The sequence below is a fragment of the Culex quinquefasciatus genome, chromosome 3, assembly GCF_015732765.1.
Source record: "Culex quinquefasciatus strain JHB chromosome 3, VPISU_Cqui_1.0_pri_paternal, whole genome shotgun sequence".
NCBI lineage: Eukaryota > Metazoa > Arthropoda > Insecta > Diptera > Culicidae > Culex > Culex quinquefasciatus.
In genome coordinates, this window is record NC_051863.1 from 166,353,248 (window position 1) to 166,373,645 (window position 20,398).

The 20,398-nt window shown below is 37.6% G+C and overlaps 3 protein-coding genes and 3 non-coding genes across 6 annotated transcripts; 3 read left to right on the forward strand and 3 right to left on the reverse strand.

Annotated features, from left to right (window-relative positions):
• Nucleotides 1-1,128: 1,128 nt before the first annotated feature.
• On the forward strand, nucleotides 1,129-3,042 carry LOC6038671 (lethal(2)neighbour of tid protein 2). The gene is made up of 2 exons (XM_038264827.1): nucleotides 1,129-1,572; nucleotides 1,631-3,042. The coding sequence occupies exons 1-2, from the start codon at nucleotides 1,269-1,271 to the stop codon at nucleotides 2,896-2,898; spliced, it is 1,572 nt and encodes a 523-aa protein (XP_038120755.1). The 5' UTR covers nucleotides 1,129-1,268; the 3' UTR covers nucleotides 2,899-3,042.
• Nucleotides 3,043-3,277: 235 nt separating this feature from the next.
• Nucleotides 3,278-3,350, forward strand: Trnaf-gaa. Its single transcript has one exon. It is a non-coding gene; the product is annotated as a tRNA-Phe (tRNA).
• Nucleotides 3,351-10,277: 6,927 nt separating this feature from the next.
• Nucleotides 10,278-11,234, reverse strand: LOC6043710 (L-seryl-tRNA(Sec) kinase). Its single transcript, XM_038264683.1, has one exon. The coding sequence runs from the start codon at nucleotides 11,210-11,212 to the stop codon at nucleotides 10,319-10,321; it is 894 nt and encodes a 297-aa protein (XP_038120611.1). The 5' UTR covers nucleotides 11,213-11,234; the 3' UTR covers nucleotides 10,278-10,318.
• On the reverse strand, nucleotides 11,216-11,858 carry LOC6043711 (mitochondrial import inner membrane translocase subunit Tim10B). The gene is made up of 2 exons (XM_001861300.2): nucleotides 11,700-11,858; nucleotides 11,216-11,624 (listed from the first exon to the last, which is right to left on the reverse strand). The coding sequence occupies exons 1-2, from the start codon at nucleotides 11,718-11,720 to the stop codon at nucleotides 11,268-11,270; spliced, it is 378 nt and encodes a 125-aa protein (XP_001861335.2). The 5' UTR covers nucleotides 11,721-11,858; the 3' UTR covers nucleotides 11,216-11,267.
• Nucleotides 11,859-19,602: 7,744 nt separating this feature from the next.
• Trnaf-gaa lies at nucleotides 19,603-19,675 on the forward strand. Its single transcript has one exon. It is a non-coding gene; the product is annotated as a tRNA-Phe (tRNA).
• Nucleotides 19,676-19,775: 100 nt separating this feature from the next.
• On the reverse strand, nucleotides 19,776-19,848 carry Trnaf-gaa. The gene has a single exon. It is a non-coding gene; the product is annotated as a tRNA-Phe (tRNA).
• Between the last annotated feature and the right edge of the window lie 550 nt (nucleotides 19,849-20,398).

Sequence of the window (20,398 nt, forward strand, 5' to 3'; positions counted from 1 at the left end):
AAAATATCAATTTTCAACAGATTGAGAAGGATAGAGTAATGTTTTGAAATTATGACAAAGAAAACTGTCATTGAAAAACGAAACGCTGAAAAACCAGTGAACTAAGATAGCAAAAAAAAGCTTCTCATGTTAGGTTTTTCCTGAAGGGGGGATGTACCACGATGTACCGCGTAACGCAACCATAAATTAAATACCAGTGCTCCCTCTGGATTACTCTGTGGTTGAGTGTAGCGAAATACAATTTAACAAATTCGGTCTGTACTGAAGAAGAACCGAAAAAATGCCCCTTCGTTTATATTTAAATGTCTAATTTTGTGTCAATCAACTTGCACCAGAGGATTCCTATGTACAAACAAGGGGATGGAAACTCTTAGAGCTATAATTATTATGTTGACCAGTATATCAAAATATATGTTAGTATACTTATTATTTCCTTTACATATCGCCAGTATACTTACCAATATACTGAGAGTATCTTAGTATACTGACAGTTTATTGCTTTTCGGTTAGTATACTAACAAGTATACTGAAATATCGTTAGTATACTTAGTATTCCTAAGTAATATTAGAGTTTCCAGCCCCTTGTGTACAAAGGAAATTTTGTAAAAGTAAGCAAATATGGTTAATACAAAAATTTAAAATTAAAAAAAATGGGTTTTTATCAAAAGTTAATTAAAATGAATACAGCATAATATTATCTTTGGAATATTTTCATAGTTTTCGAAATTCTTAGGTATCTTTTAAATTTTAATGTTTTTAATTTTTTTTTAATTTTTAGTCTATTTTTTTATTTTCACGATAAAGATATTCTTTGATTTACGATTTTTTGGTTTTTTTATTTTTTTTTTTGGAATTGGGCAATAACACAAATCAGTTCCCGAAAATTATTGTCAAGATGTTCCAGAATGCAGACAACGAGGAGGTTATCCTGAAAATCGCGATTATAGCGTTCAATAGAATTATCTACGTGCGCTTGTATAAAGCTCTTTAAAACTGAATTTAAAACTTGTTGAGAGTGTGAATCTTTTTTTTTAAATTTAAAAAGTCTGTAGCTATAATTTCTACCATACCGCAGATTTTTCAGCATAACTGGCAACCCTGGCCACAAATCAAAACAAACACGTCGTCACCCTAACGTCAGCCGCTGTCAAATCCACCCACACTCGCACGCACGCACGCACTCACGAGAAATGTCACGAATTTTGGCCACAAAGCAGAATCCACCCGTACCGCGATAGAAGTCGGTTCGTTCCGTTTGCTGTGACAACATGGCACCACCGGGAGCGAAAAACAAAAATCCACCCAATTCCCGCAAGCCAGACCGCGGCTCGTCCTCGCCGGGTTTTAACTGGAATCGCTTCCAGAAGCAATACTTGACGGTGGCATTTGTGAAATCGCTCGTCTTCGATCCGGCCCGGCTGCCGCTCGTTACGTGGATTATTTTGGCAGCGGAATTGTTCCTGAACGTTTTTGTGGTCCAGAATGTGAATTATACGGAGATTGATTGGAAGGCTTACATGCAGGAGTGCGAGGGCTTTCTGAATGGAACTACCAATTACGCCCTGCTAAAAGGTGAGTTGAGCTTGGCGGGGCTAAAAATAGACACTCGTTCTAATTTTGTCCATTTTAGGAGACACCGGTCCGTTGGTCTATCCGGCGGGTTTCGTGTGGATTTACAGTGCGTTGTACTTTATCACGAGCCAAGGGCGGAACATCCGACTGGCGCAGTACATTTTCGTTGGAATCTACCTCGTTCAGATGTGGCTGGTTCTGCGGTTGTACTCCAAGAGTCGGAAGTTGCCTCCGTACGTGCTTGTGCTGACGACCTTTACGTCGTACCGGATTCATTCGATTTATGTGCTGCGGTTATTCAACGATCCGGTGGCGATTCTGTTCCTTTACTTGGCCTTGAATGCCTTTATTGATAACCGGTGGACGCTGGGAAGTGTCTTCCTGAGTTTGGGCGTTTCGGTTAAGATGAACATTTTGCTGTTTGCACCTGCGATTTTGCTGCTTTTCATCACGAACCTTGGATACTTTAAAACTCTGATTCAGTTGACCATTTGTGGGGCGATTCAGTTGGTTCTGGGAGCTCCCTTCCTGCTGACCCATCCGTGGGAGTATCTCAAAGGAAGCTTTGATTTGGGACGGATCTTCGAGCACAAATGGACCGTCAACTATCGATTCCTGGAAAGGGATATTTTCGAGAGCAAAATGTTTCACCTGGCTCTGCTTGCCTTGCATGTGCTTCTGCTAGTTGCGTTCGCTTCGCCGTGCTTCAAGTATTTCCAAAACTATTGCCGACTGCGCCATCTGGAGATGATGCTGGCCCCGCAGATTTCCGCCAAGAATCGCGAAGTCGCTCAGGAGAAGAAACGCAAGCCAGCACCAAAACCCAAGAAAGAAGAAAAGGCTGAAAACCTCTCCAAGGATCAGGAAATGTTCCTGAAATCCTTCGAAAAGGGCATCAAGAAGATGGCCAACAAGGAATCAAATGGCGTTGCTCCGCCCCCACCGGAACCCGAACCCGAAGAGCCCGCCCAACCCAACAAATTCTCGATCCACTTCGATCGCGCCACCCAGCTCTGTCTCCTCCCGATCTTCCTGGCCAACTTTATCGGCATCGTCTGTTCCCGCAGCCTGCACTACCAGTTCTACGTGTGGTACTTCCACAGTCTGCCCTACCTGACCTGGTTCACCGAATACGGAACAAGCCTCAAGTTCCTGCTTCTGCTGCTCATCGAGTTCAGCTGGAACACCTACCCGAGCACCGGCGTAAGTAGCTTGATTCTTCACACGTGCCACGTCATCCTGCTGGTCGGCATCGGGCGCAAAATGTTCCGTAAAATCCCCGACCTGGCCCAAATCAGCGGCAGCAGCAGCAAAGCGACCGACTGAAAGTGGGCCCTGGCTTAAGCGGCCAGCACCGGATGCATTTTTATTGTTTAAATTTTGTGCCTTTTTTACGTCGAATAGTTTGTTGGAAAATCGCGTGCATGTATGTGATGTATTTGCAATACAATACGGATTAATTTATTGAAACGCGCCTTCAAATCAATTAGAAAAGAAACTTCCCTTGAATTTTGACCGCAAGTCGCACCCCACTTTTGCCCAGTGTCCAGCGCGAGCTAAAAATAAAAAGCGATTCCTTTTCGAGGGAACGTTTCGAGATGGGCCTGCTTGGATTGCTGCGAGCCTGTTACTTGCGACGACGACAGCTGACTTGGGGGATGCTAAAAATAATCGCATGCACGTTAAAAACCAAGAAAAGTGTGAAGCCGAAATAGCTCAGTTGGGAGAGCGTTAGACTGAAGATCTAAATGTCCCCGGTTCAATCCCGGGTTTCGGCAATATGTAATTATTTTTTTCGTAATTTATTTTATTGATATTTTTAAGTAGACTGTTGCAGAAAAATATTTGATATGACAAATACAGTATTTATTTAAAAAAACTCATTTTTTAATGTGCATCAAGTCAGGCCAAAATTTACATGGCTTTTCACGAAATGGACGTTTTCTTCTTTTCTTCAAACAAGTTTTTTTTAAACAAAATACCGTATCTAAATAATTAAAAAAAAGTTACTTAATCCACCTTAAGGTTGTTGGTGGATGGTCCCTTTACCAAAGAAGCTATACACTCAACCCCCGGTGGTTGGTCACTTTTTCGTTTGACACTTTTTTAGTTTGTACCCCGTTGGTTGGTCAAAGTCGCAATTCGCAATTTTCAGTGTAAGAACGGGCCTTGACCGATCTTATGCACTAGGTTCCCGACGAACACGCACTGCCCTTACACCTACATCTCACCCTTGCTCTGAGTCAGTACGAGCAGCACGCTAGAACACGCTTTGAGTGTTCGTGCCAGGCATGCACACCTTCTTTTCCGGTTACGCATTTTAACTCGGCCGGGGGTGGTACATTACGTAGGGTTTGATGTAAGTATAAGCGCCTAACCATTTAAAGTGTGCCTATCAACTTTCTTTAAAGCAAAAACTGTTTTATTTTTAGTTTGAATTCAAAAACTAGTTGTTATTTTACTGTGTATTGTTTTCTCCTGAAATCTTCCCTATTGTTGAGTCGTGTTTATCTGTTGCTATTTCTTTTGTCGCGGTGTTTTGTTAATATTGGGGTCCTAAGCATCTTAGAAAAGTTTTTCAAAGGTACAATAGTAATATTTGTGTTAATCCTTTAATCATTCCATAAATTGAGCAAGGGCTCGAACCTCACTTGCTTAAGAAATAGGTGAAGTTTCAAAACAATGAAGGAGTGAAGGAAACATAGTTTGTAAAGAATCAATAGTAAAAGGAAGATAGTAATTTATGAAGTAGATATAGAAATTAACAATAGTTAATAAAAGAGGTAACAAACAAGCTTAGATTATTGTAATGATGGGACATTTACAGGGAAGATGAGAAATTATTCAAATAGATACATAAAGAAAAGGCACATGATAAACAAAATTGACATCGCTGCCAAATTAAGGAAAGCAGATAGTTTGTTACAGCAGCATCAATTGGTAAAATAGAGTGGAAAAGCGTTGAGAAATAAGAGAATCAAATACGTAAAATCAAAATCAAATGGAGGATAGTAAACAGAAGCCGTTTTAGAAAAACAGTGAAACAAAATAAACAGAAGATAGTTGTTAGCTGAAATGGAAAAAAGAGAAACCCCGTTCTGCGATGCTCAGGTACATCCACAGCAGTTGACTCAACATACTGCGAATCAAAACAATACCGTCTACAATCACAAATTACTTCCCTTTCCCACATTGACGCGCCCCTTTCTTCTAGCCGTCTCTACTCTGACCCTCGCTGGTCAAAGGTTTACGAGTCGTTTCCACAGGCCACCAGCTAGGTTACACCTTGTCATCATGATGACTAAACCAAGCCAACGTGGAGGTAAGAAAATAGGACACTTGCAAGGAACCAGAGCCATGCTGTTTTGTTCAAACAGCACTACGGATGTAGTTGGGCTCCTTCCGGGATGTTCCTCGCCTAGGTGTGTCAACCGACGAGTATCATCAGTATCATGTGCACCCTTGGCCTGCAACCCCGTTGGTTGGTCAAAGTCAAACTAAAAAGTGACGAACTGTCACTTTTTACACGGCGCTCACGCACACTATCGAAACAAACGTTTAGTATTGTGTGTGAACTCCGTGTAAGAAGGGTGTCAAACTAAAAAGTGACCCCGTTCGTTTGACAACAGTTGGTGTCAAACCAACGGGGTTTGAGTGTATACAATTTTGGCAGCTGTCCGTACAAAAATGGTACGTAAATATTCAAACAGTTGTAACTTTTGAGTGAATTTTCTGATCAAGTTTTTTTTTTCACAAAAATACGTTTCTTTTTTATTTTTGAGACTTTTTTTATATGTTTAGGGGACAAAAGCCCGCAACTTTTGAGCCATAGCCAATTTTTGAAAAAAACATACTTTTGGAAAAAATTGAAATCTCACACAGAAAAAATAAAAATACCTAATTTTTTTATGTAAAATTGAATTTGCAATCGAAGAGTACTTCACAGACTTTATGATAAAGGGCCCCCCTTTTTCAAGATATTGCCACCAAAAGTTTGATTTCAGCGAAATGTTTGCAATCTTTTGATTTTTAAAAATAGTGACCATGAGAGTTCATTTCTGAAAAAAAAAATCCAAAAAGTTCAGAAAATTTGCTATAAAATTGTCTAAAGACATTGAATATTGGACTTCTGGTTGCTGAGATACAGCGGCTTAAAGAAAAAGAAACAGAAAAAAATTAAGTTTTTAAGTCTCACGCACCCAAACAACCTTAAAATGTCTAATGTCGACATCTTAGCAACAAATTAATCGGCTCCCCTCCCACTAACATTTACACACAAGATCCTCTGTAATTAGGTCACGCTGTGTCACGAAGGCACACGCACACACATTTTTACTGAGACACACGTGCAAAAAATATAAACAGTGCAGCCAAGCTGTCAAATTTCTAACCTCAAAACCGAGTTGGCGTAAAACCTAATTACTTTAAAAAAGTGTAATTACAAAAGCCTACTCGGTCCTAACCAGGTCCCAGGACCTAATAAAAATAATTTTATGAAGAGAAAAAAAATCTCAGCAACAAATGGTCCGATTTTCAATGCTAAAAAATGAAACATTCGTGAAATTTTCTGATCTTTTAGAAAACTATATTTTTTTTTCAAACAAGACTATCATTTCAAAAGGGCTAAACATTCAATATTACGCCCTTTTAAAATGTTAGTCTTGGTTTAAAAATTTTGAAAATATTTTTTCGAAAAGATTTTCAAGAATGTTTCATATTTTAACATTGAAAATCGGACTATTAGTTGCTGAAATATCGACATTAGAAAATGGTGTGTTGTTTGGGTGGGACTTAGAAAACATCAATTTTCATGTTTTTAAACCTTTGCATGGCAACATCTCAGCAACTAAGGGACGTGTCAACAAAGTTCAAAAATGCAAAATGTAGAGAATTTTCTCAGCTTTTCAAAAATATTGTTTTCGAAGGTGGGCACACACTAATTAAAAAAATAAAAAACTGCGACTATTTTCAAAAAAGTCACCTAAACATGGATTTAACTTGAAACCGGTGCACCTTACCAAAATTTCACTAAAGTACTTTTTGATTGCAAACTTGATTTTACATCGAAAAATAAAGTTGAAACATGTTTGTTTGATTTTTTGAAAAAATAGTATTGATTTGCACAACCTGGAAATTTCTGAAAATTTGGCATTTGATGTCCTCTTAAACATATAAAAAAAAAAATAGTGTTTTTAGCAAATCAAGTTTTAGCGACAAAAAGTTAAATAAAAAATCACCAAATTTTGTTTTACCGTGTATCATATTTTCAGTGTAGTCCATATCCATACCTACAAGTTTGCCGAAGACGCCAAATCGATCAAAAAATTCCTTTCAAAGTTACAGATTTTTGAATTTTTATACATCATTTTTGCATGGCCAGCTGCCAAATTTTTATGGAAAATTATATGGACAAACTAATGATGCAAAATGGCTTCTTTGGGCATACCGAAGGCACCAAAAAAGTTTCAGTCGGATTAAAAAATACAAAAAAAAAAAATTTAAAAAAAAAGACCGATTTTGTAGAGAATTGCTCTATTGTCATATTTAAAGCATCCTGTTTAATCCTTGCTTTTTGACTGGCGCAGACAAACTTCAAAAAACCAAAACAAACAAAAATTACTGAGGGGTTAACTGATGCAAGAATCATGTTCAATAAATAAAAAAAAAAACTTTCTTCAAACTTTTATTTTATTTTAAGTCACAATTAAAGAAATATGAAAAGAAAACTATAAAAAAATAGTTACTTTTATTTTTAAATTTCATCAAGAAAATATTATGCATCGGTAGTCCCCTCGTAATTTTTCGTTCAGCCCAGTTAGCGAGCAGCATTCGGTGAAGGAGCTATTACACTACGGCAAACAAACAAACAAATTCGCACTTTTTGAAAGTTTGCCTGCTTTGTTTGTTTGCCTGGATTTGTTTGTACAAACGTCAGCCTACATACATTTAGCCATGTTTGCGAGTTTGGCAAACTGTCAAACACGAAAAAGTGCGAGTTTGTTTCGAAAAGAACTGTATTTTTTAATTTAATCTTTTGAAATTTGAATTTGAGTCCGCATGCAGGGCCGAGGGACAACAACTTGTTATCATGTTATCATATCATTCCATGTTAATTTATTTGTTAATCTAATGCAGAATTAATTTCTGGATTTTTTTTTTAATCAGAAATAGGATCTGAAGCATCTCTCTGAAATTTCGAAAACCCTAAATGGTCCATAAAAAAAAAGATCAAATTATTTCGGGTTCCTTGGCCGACGCTAATTTTGGGCCCGATCGGACAACTTTTTTTTCGAATCATGCTGTTTTCGTGGGGAATTGCTGAGCACGAGCATGAGCATGAGAGATCACCCATGGTTGCTCCTCCGTTGCTGAACAGAACCGTAATATCTAGGGTTAGTGAATTTTCACGATTTCGCGGACAGCGTGAATTTCGTGATATTTTAAGATTTCCGTGAAATCCCGTGAAATTTTAATTTTCTCAAATCGATTTCATAAAATAACAACATTATAAATATTTCATTCATAAAGACTTTTAATGTAAATTTCACGAGTATTCATTTGAAAACTGTTATATGAACCATTTAGAGAATTGTTAGCAAAACAAACATTAACATGAAATTTATACAACAATTACTGAGAAGTGAGTGCTGCAAATACTTAAATGATGTTTTACTAAAATCAATCAAAAAAGAAAAAAATATTCTCGGCATTTTTTTTTTTTTGAAAATTTTGTCTTTTCATCCAAAACGTGTTAAAACTGACTGAACAAGTATACTTTAATTTATTTTTAAATTGTATTGATTTAATTTTAAAAATAAATTAAAAGCAAACATTCATGCAAAAGTAACATTCAGTGAAAATATTAGTCTTTCCTTTTTCCGCCGGGCAATGACATAACCGAAGGAACAAAAAATAAAGAAAAATATTTAGAACATAGGTTGCTATTATCTTGATACTCTAAATAACAGTTTATCAATTTTTCTAAGGAAACTTCCTGAATTTGGCAATATTTTCATTCGCACTAATAACAATTTAACTATCATTTAACATGAAATTTGAAAGATATAATTTTAAAACAAATTGAATGATTCAAGCTTGGTTTATTCAAGATTTAATAAATAGCTTTTTATCTTTTAAAGTCACCTTTTAAGAACATTTTAGTCCTATTTAATTTTCACGATATTTAATTATTTTGATGGATGTTTCCCGTGGAAGTTGAAAAACTTTTTTCTGTTCTGAATTTGAATAAAATGTTGAAAATTTCTATTCATTTTTGTATTAATTTTTAATTTAGTATTTGAAAAGTGAGATGAAAACCTTAAAACTATTATTACTGGGCAAAATGTCGCAAAAAAGTTATTTTAATTGTTAGATTGTTTTGTTAAATTTGGCTTTGATATTATTTTCAATAAAATGTAGAAAAATAAAACAGCTGACAATACGCATGCCCTACATGTTGGTTTCAAAATATATATGTGAGCCCATCCTTAAACAAGTTTTGTGACACGTTCAAATTAAGTTAAGATTTTTTAAAATGATAATAGTATATAATAAAGCATAAAAGGTAGTTTCTGTAATTTGATCTTAAAATTTACATTGTTATTTTAATATTTTTCACGTTCCGCGAAATTTCCGTGAAATTTGGTGTTTTGAAATTAAGGTCCTCGGGAAATTAGCAATTTTTGAGCGTGAAAAATCACTAAGCCTAGAATATCCTTTCAGCATTACTGATTGTAGGCTTCGACGATCTAGTGGTGTTTTCCTTATCAACTGCATGTATGAACGCGCTGAAAAGATAAAACAACATGATTGCTAAAGCTAGATCAGTTGCGAATAGGTAACAGTCTTTGACCACCAACGGCGCCCGCCATGCCAGTTTGTAGATCTCGATTTTAAGGGACGGGAATGTTAGTTAGCGAAAGAAGAAACTTGATTTGAAATAAAGTATTTTTCCAGCTGAATAAAAATTATTCCGGAAAAATTATTTAACATTTTTTTTCAACGTCAGTGAAAAAAATCCAGCTACTGTCGAGACTTTATCTGATTATCTATCAGAGTAGTTTAGGGGTCATACTAAAGCTTAACAACCAAAAAAAAGTTCGAAACATTTTTTTCGTGATTCGTTTATCCGAAGTTTACCTGAAGTGAAATTTTGCCAAGGCCTTCGGATAATCGAGTCTGGACTGTATCAGGTAAATCGCAGTATTATTTTTTTCCGAAGAATTTTTAACAAAGTTGTGACTTCCATTTGTAAGTATTTTTTTCAAAATTAAAAAATCTTGGTCAAACAAATCTCTAAATTAAAATACTTACTGCAAAATGAAAAAAATACCTCTCAATTAAAGTTTTTCCAATAATAGTTAAAGAATAATAAAAAAATAATTTTGCTTATTTTAAAAAATAATTGAGGTAAAGTTTTCTCTAGCTCTTGCTGCAGAAACAATCGACATGAAAAATAAAACATTTAAACGACAGTAAATTTAGATAGAGCTTGTAAATTACAACAGATACATTTTAATATTTTGGAATTTTTTCTTCAAAAAATTTGAGGGTAAACATATTTTGAGCACTCAGTTGTTTTCAAAGATTTTTTGTATATTGTGAAGAAACTCATTTCCTGTAACTTTATTAATGAGATTTAATTTTGTCTTTTAAATTAGGTCTGTGATAAGACTTTGCATCAGCAAAAATAATGTAGAGACTGATTTCCACACAATCTTTTTTATTTACAAAGTTTCAACAATTCCTACTGCAACCAAGTCTGAATTTGCTCGCCGGTAACACGCTCTGGATCGATCTCAACCAAACCTGCCCTCAAATCCTCCAACAGCAGTTTTCTTTTGCTCAACAAGCCTTCGGCCAACAGTTTGACCTCACCACTGTTGAGCATTTCTTTCTGTTGTTTGATCATTTCGCCAACCACTTTTCGAAGCAATAGATCCACCTTGTGAACGAATGACTGTTCAACGGGATTCTTCGTGCCATGGGCTTCCAATGGTGCTACAGGTCGCTCCAAACAATTTAAAGTTGTGTTTAAAATAATGTCTAGTTCATCGGAAGAATTTCTTAAAATTACAGTGTTCTTTTCCCACCTACAAATGCGTTCGTCCGGTTTTTCTAGCTTGTAAAACATCCGAGAAATCACTTCTTCTGGAACAGCATTAGATCGTTTGGAGTTGCTCGACTTGGCACTTTCTAAACTGACTTCGAAATAAGTTTGAAAATATCCGGTTCCGAGTCTTCTAGCAATCTGGAACACTTGATAGCGCATGCTCCGGTAGTACATGTTGTCGTCTATTAGAATAAGATAGTTTGAGGGCGCTTCTGCTAAATCTATTGCTACTTTCTGTTGAAATTCTTCATAGAGAATGTGATTGATTTCCTCTAACTTTGCTCGGTTGGTAATTTTGATGCTCTGGATAATCTCCTCAAGAAGTTCTAGAAGTCGCTTTCGTTTGCCTTTGAATGAGCTGTTTTCCAGGTTAATCTTTGCGTCGAATTTAATAAAATCATCGAAACAAATGTGGATTAACCGTATCGAGGACTCTTTTAAAATCAAACAATCCAGAATCCTTTGGCATAACGTGGTCTTTCCTGCCCCTGGAACCCCAACCAGGACATTCAAGCAAACCTTATTCATGACTTTAGTTGCTCGAATCTACTTTTATTAAATAAAATTACCTCTCACCTTAACCCTAATTCGTGGCCACCGGAGTCAAATTGGCAGGTTCCGGCCCACTGTCCCCGCTAGTCCCACCATCCACCGGCAACTGACTATCGGCCAACTCTTGTTGCTGCTGCTGTTGCTGCAGCAGTTCCGCTTCCTGTTTCGCCTGCAGGGCCTCCACTTCGGCGTACCGGCGCTCGTTGATCTTGCCCTGGACGTCCATGTACACTTGCATCAGCCGCTGGTTCGTGTTGGTGAACTTGCCGACGCAGTTCTCCGCACAGCGAACCTCCTCCGGCGACAGGTCGCGGACGTTGAAGTTGTCCACGCAGGACGAGAAGCAGAGCTCCGTTACGCGATTGTATAACCCGAGAAAGTCTTTGAGCTGAAAAGGGTGAGGGGAAATTGGTTGGAAATTTACTGTTTTTTGGCGAATTTTGAATAGGAGATCGTAGCTTACGTTTCGGAGCTCGATGTTCATGATTTTGGAAATGTTTACTTGTAGAATTTAGTAATTTTATTTTAATGAAATGTGCACGAAGTTTTCTGCTAATCTTGTTTACTTATCTTGTTTTGATTTTCTTTCCTCTTTGACAGTTCGTGCCATGTGTTCGTTTTCCTACTCCCACAGGGTGGTGCAGAACATCTAGCAGCCCTTGAGTGTCCTAAAAAATAATGTTTAATTAAATATTATGTTTTATTTATTTATTTATTTTTATTTTTTTCATGTTTTTTATGGTTTTTGTCAATTTCTATATGACAGACTTGATTTTTCAATCTCGTAAATATTTTTACCGGAAAGCTCGGCCAATTTCCCATAAGATTGTCTTTGACTAGGTCTTTGACCACTTTTCAATTTCTGGAGTTTTTTTTTGAAAGTTTTAGTTTTTGTTTTTAAGGTGTTTTTTAACACCCCTGACTCAAGGCGGTTTCAAAAACACCCAAAAAGCAAAAACTGGAAATTTGGTTTATTGGACCTTTTAAAAAAACTCCAGATTTGAAGTATTGGCTTACAGATATAAGCTAATTGCATAACTCATAACTGAAAACTGAATATTTTTTTCAGTGTAGTTCAGTAGAATGTCTTAAATCGACAAAAACGAGTTATTCCGAAAAGTGGTCAAAGACAATCTAATGGGAAATTGGACGAGCTTTCCGGTAAAAAAAAATTAACGAGACTGAAAAATCAAGTATGTCATATAGAAATCGTCAAAAACCATCAATAAATCATTTTTTCAACATTTTTATTTTTAAAACCGCTGTAACTTCACAAAGATTGGACTTACGGCAGTGGTCAATATGGAGACTTTTATATAGATTGTCTAGAGAATCGATTCCCGTATTCGGTTTTTGAAAACTTTGACGTTTAGAGCACATAAATGATTTTTATATTTTTTTAGTTGAGATGCTTCATCTTGCATTTTTTGCAGGTCTTTTTGTAACATCTTAGGCTATTTTCACAAAAATTTTGAACAAAAAAAAATCGTGGGCTTACCTTCAAATTTGACTTTTAAGCATAAAAATAAAAAAAAATCATAGAAGTGGCGTGTTTTTTTCATTCAGTGTATTTTTTTTGAAAAGTCCGTCAAATTTCCTACAAGTTTGTCTTTGACCACTTTTTGATACGATGCAACGGCTTCGAGATACAGCGATATTTAAATTCCGAATTACAAAAATATTGAAAACACTTACGCCCTTCTCAAATGTTATTATCGAGTGAAACTGGCTCCATATACATAAAAATGGCTTACATAACCGTAGGATAACATATCTACAAAGTTTCATTGAAATTGGAGAGGGTCCGGTACAACCGATTCCCTATACTTGGCATGGAATTGCTCAGTGTGGAAATCTGGAGTTTTTTTTTAAAGGACCAGTACACCAAATTTTCAGTTTTTGCTTTTTGGGTGTTTTTTAATACCCCTGACTCAATGCGGTTCTAAAAACACCCAAAAAGCAAAAACTGGAAATTTGGTTTATTGGACCTTTAAAAAAAAAACTCCAGAAATGGTAAGCCAAAAATGGTAAGATATCCAGATTTTTATGCGAAGATGGCGTTACGAATGATGCACGCCCGAAATGTCAAAATCGCGCAGTGGTACCAACATTACAACAAAGAATCCCTCAAGTCGATTTTATTTGATGGCACCCTATTGAAGGTGCAAAATCTGGATAGGACATGATTTTAATGAAAATTTCGATAACCTGGAAAATAAGTTATAAAGAATTATTTTTTGAAGCTAAATCAAATTTGCTATGGAAAATTTAAATACATTTAATGTACTTTCCTTTAATTTGTTTTTTTGATAAAATTTATCGTTTTCAACTTATAGCTACTTGCGTTTTTAAAATACTTCTTGAAAGAAAGGCATCCGCGAAAAAAAAATTTTGAGGAGCAGAGAAAATTTCCTACAAATTTCTAACAGAGACTTTGAAAATCGGGCATTTTGTTTCTGAGATACACTCAAAAAAAATTCGCAGTGTAAAAAGTGACAGTTCGTCACTTTTTCGTTTGACACTGTTTTAGTTTGTGACCCGTCGGTTGGTCAAAGTCTAACTAAAAAGTGATAGTGTTTGATAGTGTGTGTAAACTCCGTGTAAAAGAGGTGTCAATCTAAAAAGTGACCACATTCGTTTGACAACAGTTGGTGTCAAACCATCGGGGTTTGATTGTACAGCCTCACAAAGAATTCAAATCAACGAAAATTAAATTTTCAGACTGTTGCCTAGTTAGCCTGTAATTTTTAACTGACTAAACTTTTTTCAAAATTTAGTGACTTTTTTTCAATAAAAATATTTCAAAATTTTTAATAATTTGGTCTGAACTATGCAGTTAAAAAAATTATCTATTTCCAGACCTATTCAAAAGTAAAGCTGGATTTCAAAATATTCCATAAGGGGTAATCCATAAACCACGTGAACACCTTTTTGAAAATAACATATGTATAACTGTTACTGTTGTAACTGAAACAATGTTTAAAAATCTGCCTGAAAACATGAAAACATGAATGAATAAATAAACGAGAATATCATGAAAAAAGTGTTTCATGTTTCTTTATTTTCTTATATTCTTAACATGAAATTTGAGTTCTGCGATTCCATTTCAGTCAAATCGACGGTAACATTTCAAAAGACATCATGTACATTTTGACACTTTCTGGGTTATTGCATATTCTGAAAGTACTCCTAATAAGCTACCTCTCCACCAAAAATGAGCAAAAGTTACTTCAGTAAAGTCTGTTTAATCATGATTTTAAATAAAGTAGCATAAACAAAATCTCTGCCATCAGCAGTCTCTGTTTATATAGCCCTGTCAACCTGTCAAACAAAAGACTACATGAACCTCGTGACGGAAAAAAAGCAACATGAACAAAGCGCCATGTACATTCAGCGAATTTTTTTTTTTTTTTGAATTAAATATACTTTATTGAATCTTTCTTATAATAATTACATTTGGTTTACATAATAAGTGGTCAGCTGTGGCTCTTCAGCTTTAGTTTGCTTTTCGTTATTTAAACACTGTTCATTTTCTTAACTTTAAAAGTATATGATTTATCATTTTTGTAACACTAGGTACAATGAGGAAAAAAATTTAAGAAAACATAACCTAACCTAAAACTAACTTAATCTTACCATAAACTAAACCAATCCTTGAATCAAGGGGTATTCAGATATAGCACATTTTTCCCTGAATTTCAAACATTTTTCTTGAATCTTCTGATCCAACATTTTTACTTCTGCTAATTCATGAACCTCACTTGATCTTGTCCAGCCAGGAACATTCAAAACCATTTTGAGTACCTTGTTTTGGACACGCTGGAGCTTCAATTTATGAGTTCTAGCGCAACACTCCCAAACAGGTACTGCATACTCAATAACGGGGTAAATTATTTGTTTGTAAACTGCTAGCTTATTTTTCAAAGATAGCTTTGATTTTCTGTTAATTAAAGGATACAAACACCTGATGAGAATGCTGCACTTGTTCAATATTTTATCTACATGCTGCCGAAACAATAGTTTCGAGTCAAGTATGAGACCTAAATAGACAACTTCCTTTGACCAGGGTATCGAAACATCATTCATTTTAATCAAAACATCATCCTTTGGGACAAATCTGGCCGATTTGGAAAGTGGAAAAATGATGGTTTGAGTTTTGGCTGCATTTATGCGAATTTTCCAGTCGCCAAAGTATTCGGAAAGAACGTCAAGACCCTTCTGAAGACGGCCAACTAAATATCTGGTTATTTTACCCTTATAAATAACGGCAGTGTCATCAGCAAAAAGTGACAACACACCATTACCAGGAAGAGTAGGCAAATCAGATGTAAAAATATTGTACAGAAGTGGGCCAAGAATACTTCCTTGGGGAACCCCAGCATCAATGTTGAATAATCCAGAAGCAATCCCATTCAGAAAACCCTGAACGATCTCTCCGAAAGATAGTGCTGGATAATTTTGATAAGATACATTGGAAAACCGTATAAATACAGTTTATGTATCAAACCATCATGCCAAACATTGTCAAAAGCCTTCTCAACATCCAACAAAGCCATAGCAGTTGATTTAGACTCAAGCTTGTTCTGCTTGATGATTTTAGTTACTCTCGTAAGCTGATGAGCAGTATTATGTCCCTTTCGGAAGCCAAACTGTTCATTCAAAATTATATTATTATCGTTGGTAAAATCCAAAAGCCTTGAATAGATGACCTTCTCAAAGAGTTTGGACAGACTACTCAAAAGACTAATGGGACGATAACTTGTTGGCGATGTTGGATCTTTTGAGGCTTCAAAATTGGTATGACTTTGCCCAGTTTCCAATTGGTGGGGAAGTAACCAAGTTGCAAACATTTATTGAAAATATTGGCTAGATGTTGAAAGAACTGATCACTCTGTTTTTTCAACACTAGATTAAAATGTTATCAAAGCCTGGAGCTTTCATATTTTTCATTTGTTTAACTGCAACTTTGACTTCCTCACCAGAAACATGGGAATCTGCAGGAAATTCAAAGGTAGAGTCATTGATTGTTGAAATACTATTGGCAACTGATGTTTCTTTACGGCTGGTCATGGAAGCGCCAAGATTATGTGAACTAACAAAATGAAGCCCAAGTGCATTTGCCTTTTCCTCGGATGTAATCAAAGGAGAATCCTCAACAATAAGAGGAGGAATAGGCTTTGGTTTGTTTTTAAGAACTTTTGAAAGTTTCCAAAATGGTTTTGAATAATTCCCAAGCTGGCTTACATGTTTTGAAAATTCTTGATTTCTGATATTGTCAAGTCGGTCTTGTATGATTTTGTTCAAATTGTTAACTGAAATCTTTTGTCATAGTCCCCAGTCCGTTGATATTGTCTCCTATAAACATTCCTAAGTCTAATCAAGTGTTTAGTATCTACGTCAATATCAGTTACCTTAAAATTAACAGGAACCTCCCGAACGTTGGCAGCCTCTGCTTGGTTGATAGCCTGCTGGATCACCTCCAGCGAACGATCAATATCAGCAGAAGTTTCCGGGTGTTGATCATAGTCGATGTTGCTGTCGACCACTTGCTGAAACTGCTGCCAGTCAACGTTGTGGTAATCTTTCCGGGTTGGTTGCCGCTGCGGAGTAACGGAAGCTCCAACCTCCACAACCACCGGATAGTGATCAGAACTCAACTCTTCAAACACCTCAGGATGAGCCACGTTCTCAGCCATATTGGTAATGAAGAAGTCGATGATTGAGTGATTCCCAGACCGAGCCACCCTCGTTGGACGATCCGGACTCACAACGTTGTAGTATCCGTTTTGCAGATCGTTGTGCAGAATCACTCCGTTCCGATTCCTCCTGCTGTTGCCCCAAACTTCATGCTTCGCGTTGAGGTCACCAGCGATGATGTACTTTGCGCTCCGCCGTGTCAGCTTCTGGATATCGCTCTTCAGTTTTGCTGCTGAACCATCTCTGGCATTCACCTGACGTGGGCAGTATGCAGCAATGAAGAGTACTGGGCCAACCGAAGTGGGAATTTCCACCCAACGGCCTCGATGATGTCCAGCTTAAAGTGTGGCAGCCGGCGTGGCTTGAGATCACGATGAACAGCGACAAGCACACCTCCTCCTCCAGAGGTGGTCCTATCGAGCTGCGTCGCGATCTTGTAGTTTTGCAGATAAACTTTTTCACCGGGCTTCAGATGAGTTTCCGTGATGGCAGCTACGTCGATCTCCTTCTCGCGAAGAAAATCCACCAGCTCTAAGTTCTTCCTCCTAATGGAGCAAGCGTTCCAATTCAGCAGCTTGAGGGACCTACGATCCATACTGGATGACGAACGAGGTCAGCACTTCAATCTGCTGGGTCTTGGTTTTGCATCCACGCAGTGCAGCGGACATCTGTTTGAAAATATTGAGGAGTTCGGTTGAGGTGTAAAGATCATTACCATTTTCCTCAACTGCTGGTTCTTGGGTTGGTCTTGGCTCCTGGCTGAAGCCCGGTGGTGGCGGTCTCGGCTCCTGGCTGGAACCCGGCCGTGGATGATTCATCTCAGCTCTCTTCCTGGGATCCAACGGCAACGGTGCCAAGTTCGGGACCTGGCGTCGCGGTTGAAGAGGTGGAAAATTTTGCTCCACCAGGGCTGGAGGAGTTCTACGACGCTGAGGCTGATTCTTCGTCGATGCTTGCTGCCGAATTTTCACGAACTCAGCTCTCTTGGGGCACTTTCGGTCGGTTGACGAGTGCTCACCGTTGCAGTTGAGGCACTTCACCAGCGAATCTTGGATGCACTGGGATGTGATGTGCGCATCGGTACCACATTTGGCGCAACGACGCTTCAGGTGGCAGTTCTTACCTCCGTGCCCGAAACCCAGGCAGTTGAAGCATTGTGTGACGTCACGATGCACTGGTCGGTATCGCTCCCACGACACGATAATGTTGAAAACCGCTCGAATTGCCTTCAGCTCAGGAAGCGTCGTCGATCCCTTAGCCAAATGCAGCAGGTAGAGCTGGTCACGGTACTTGATGTCTTTGTTGCGTCGGCTCATTTTGTGCACGGCCAACACATCCAGTTTCAAAACTTTTAGCTCGGCAGCTAATTCCTCCACTGGCATGTCGTACAGACCTCTGACGACGATTTTGTACGGCTTATCCATGACGACATCATGGGTAAAGTACTCCGCCTCGTTTTCGGTCAAGTAATCCTTGACCAGTTGATAGTGCTGCCTGGATTGCACCAGCACCTTAAATCCGTCCTGACACAGACGAATGTTGCCTAGGACTTTCCCAGACTTGATGAGTTCAACCAGCCCCGCTCGAAAGTCGATCGTTGCTGCTGATTGCCGCACATAAAAAGGAGGCAGTTTCTCCTTTCGCTGTTTCACTTCATTCTCCTTTGCTTCCGCTACCTGGTCCTCGTCAGGCAGTCCAGCGAACTTGTTCTTCAATAGCTGCTCCTCGTGGGACGAAGAGTTCTCCTCCTCCTCATCCATCGGTACAGTACCGTCGCTCTTTTTCGTCTTTTTGCTGTTCGATGTCACTTCCAAAAGCACCTTCCTTTTGGAAATCCCCGGTTTTTGGCCATCAGTTGAGGCCTCAACCTTCCTTTTGGAAATTCCCACTTTTTTGCCTGCTTGAGCCGCAGGTAGGGCAATATTACCGGCGTTTTGCGCCGGGACGCGACGAGTCATGTTGATTCAGACAACCTTCACCAACGAATGCTCGGATAACAATGTACATTCAGCGAAGAAAACCGAATCATAACAAAGCGTCCCCCTAAATGCCAGCAGGGTGATATAAACGTTGGTGATTTCAAAAGAAGTTATGTTTGTTTTTCTCAAATAAAATTACGGAAATAATGTTTTATTGAATTTGGATGATCAAGTATCAATAAAAGCAACGTTTTTCATCGTTTGTTATCATTAGAACATCTTATTTTGCTTTTATATTAAAATGGGAATTGAAAATGGATGCTCAACATTCAAATGCGTTTTTCTCAAAATGCATGGTTTGTACATGATGCTTTTTGAAATGTTGGCGTCGAAATTTGCAACGCCACTTTGGCAGCCATCTTTGATTTAAAAATTCAATGCGTAATTCTTCGCCAACTCACACGAAATCGGAATAAAGATACCCCGACCCCTCTCCGATTTGCGTGAAACTTTGTCCCAAGGGGTAACTTTTGTCCCTAATGACGATTCCGAGCTAATTTTTTTTAAAATCTCGTGACTAAGAAGGGGACGACCCCTTCCATTTTTGAACATTCAAGATAAGACTTGGTAATTTACAGCCTGAAATGGTGTTGGTTGGTGGTATGGTAAAAAATCAATAAAAAGAAAATGCTGAAATGAGAAATATTATTATTAAAAAAATAATTAACGACCGATGCATTGAATTTATAAGCCGAAATAGCTCAGTTGGGAGAGCGTTAGACTGAAGATCTAAATGTCCCCGGTTCAATCCCGGGTTTCGGCATCCATTCTTTTTAACATGGCAATTGAAAAGTAAACAAGACATTTATCAATTCTGTTGCTTCTTTCAAAAGAATTAAGTACTAAAAAAATAAACTTACTCTTGCCGAAACCCGGGATTGAACCGGGGACATTTAGATTTTCAGTCTAACGCTCTCCCAACTGAGCTATTTCGGCCGGTGAAAATGAAGATGTTTTCGATTGAAGTGCAAAAAAAAAACACATGTGATGCATGGGATTGAACAGATAACAAGCTGTTGAAATGAAATTCTTGATTGACCCTGCATTTTTAAAAGATTTTTTTTTGTTCAAAAAGTTACTAAATCAAACCGTTTGCAACAATGTTGTTAATCGAGATTAAATAAATTGATCACGCTTGTCTGTCCATTCATGGAAGCGTGAATATCACATGTCTGTGGCTGCAAATTCGTAGCTGCTGTTTTTTGTTTTTTTTTTTCAGTTTGGAATTGAAGAATCGTTTTTTGGCATTTTTTTTCATTGCTTCAATTGTTCGATCAATCCACGTAGCAGTGTTTTCGAAGATCGAAACCATTTTTCGCCTCTGTTTTGGAGGCAATTGAATCAAATTTAAATAATTAACATTTTTCTTGGTATGATAGAGCAAGCTTAAACTGCGAGAGAGGAAGCGATTCTTAATGGTGATGTTGTTTTTTTGCTGCTTGTTTCTGCGAACTACACAGAAAAATACACACTCACACGATGGATG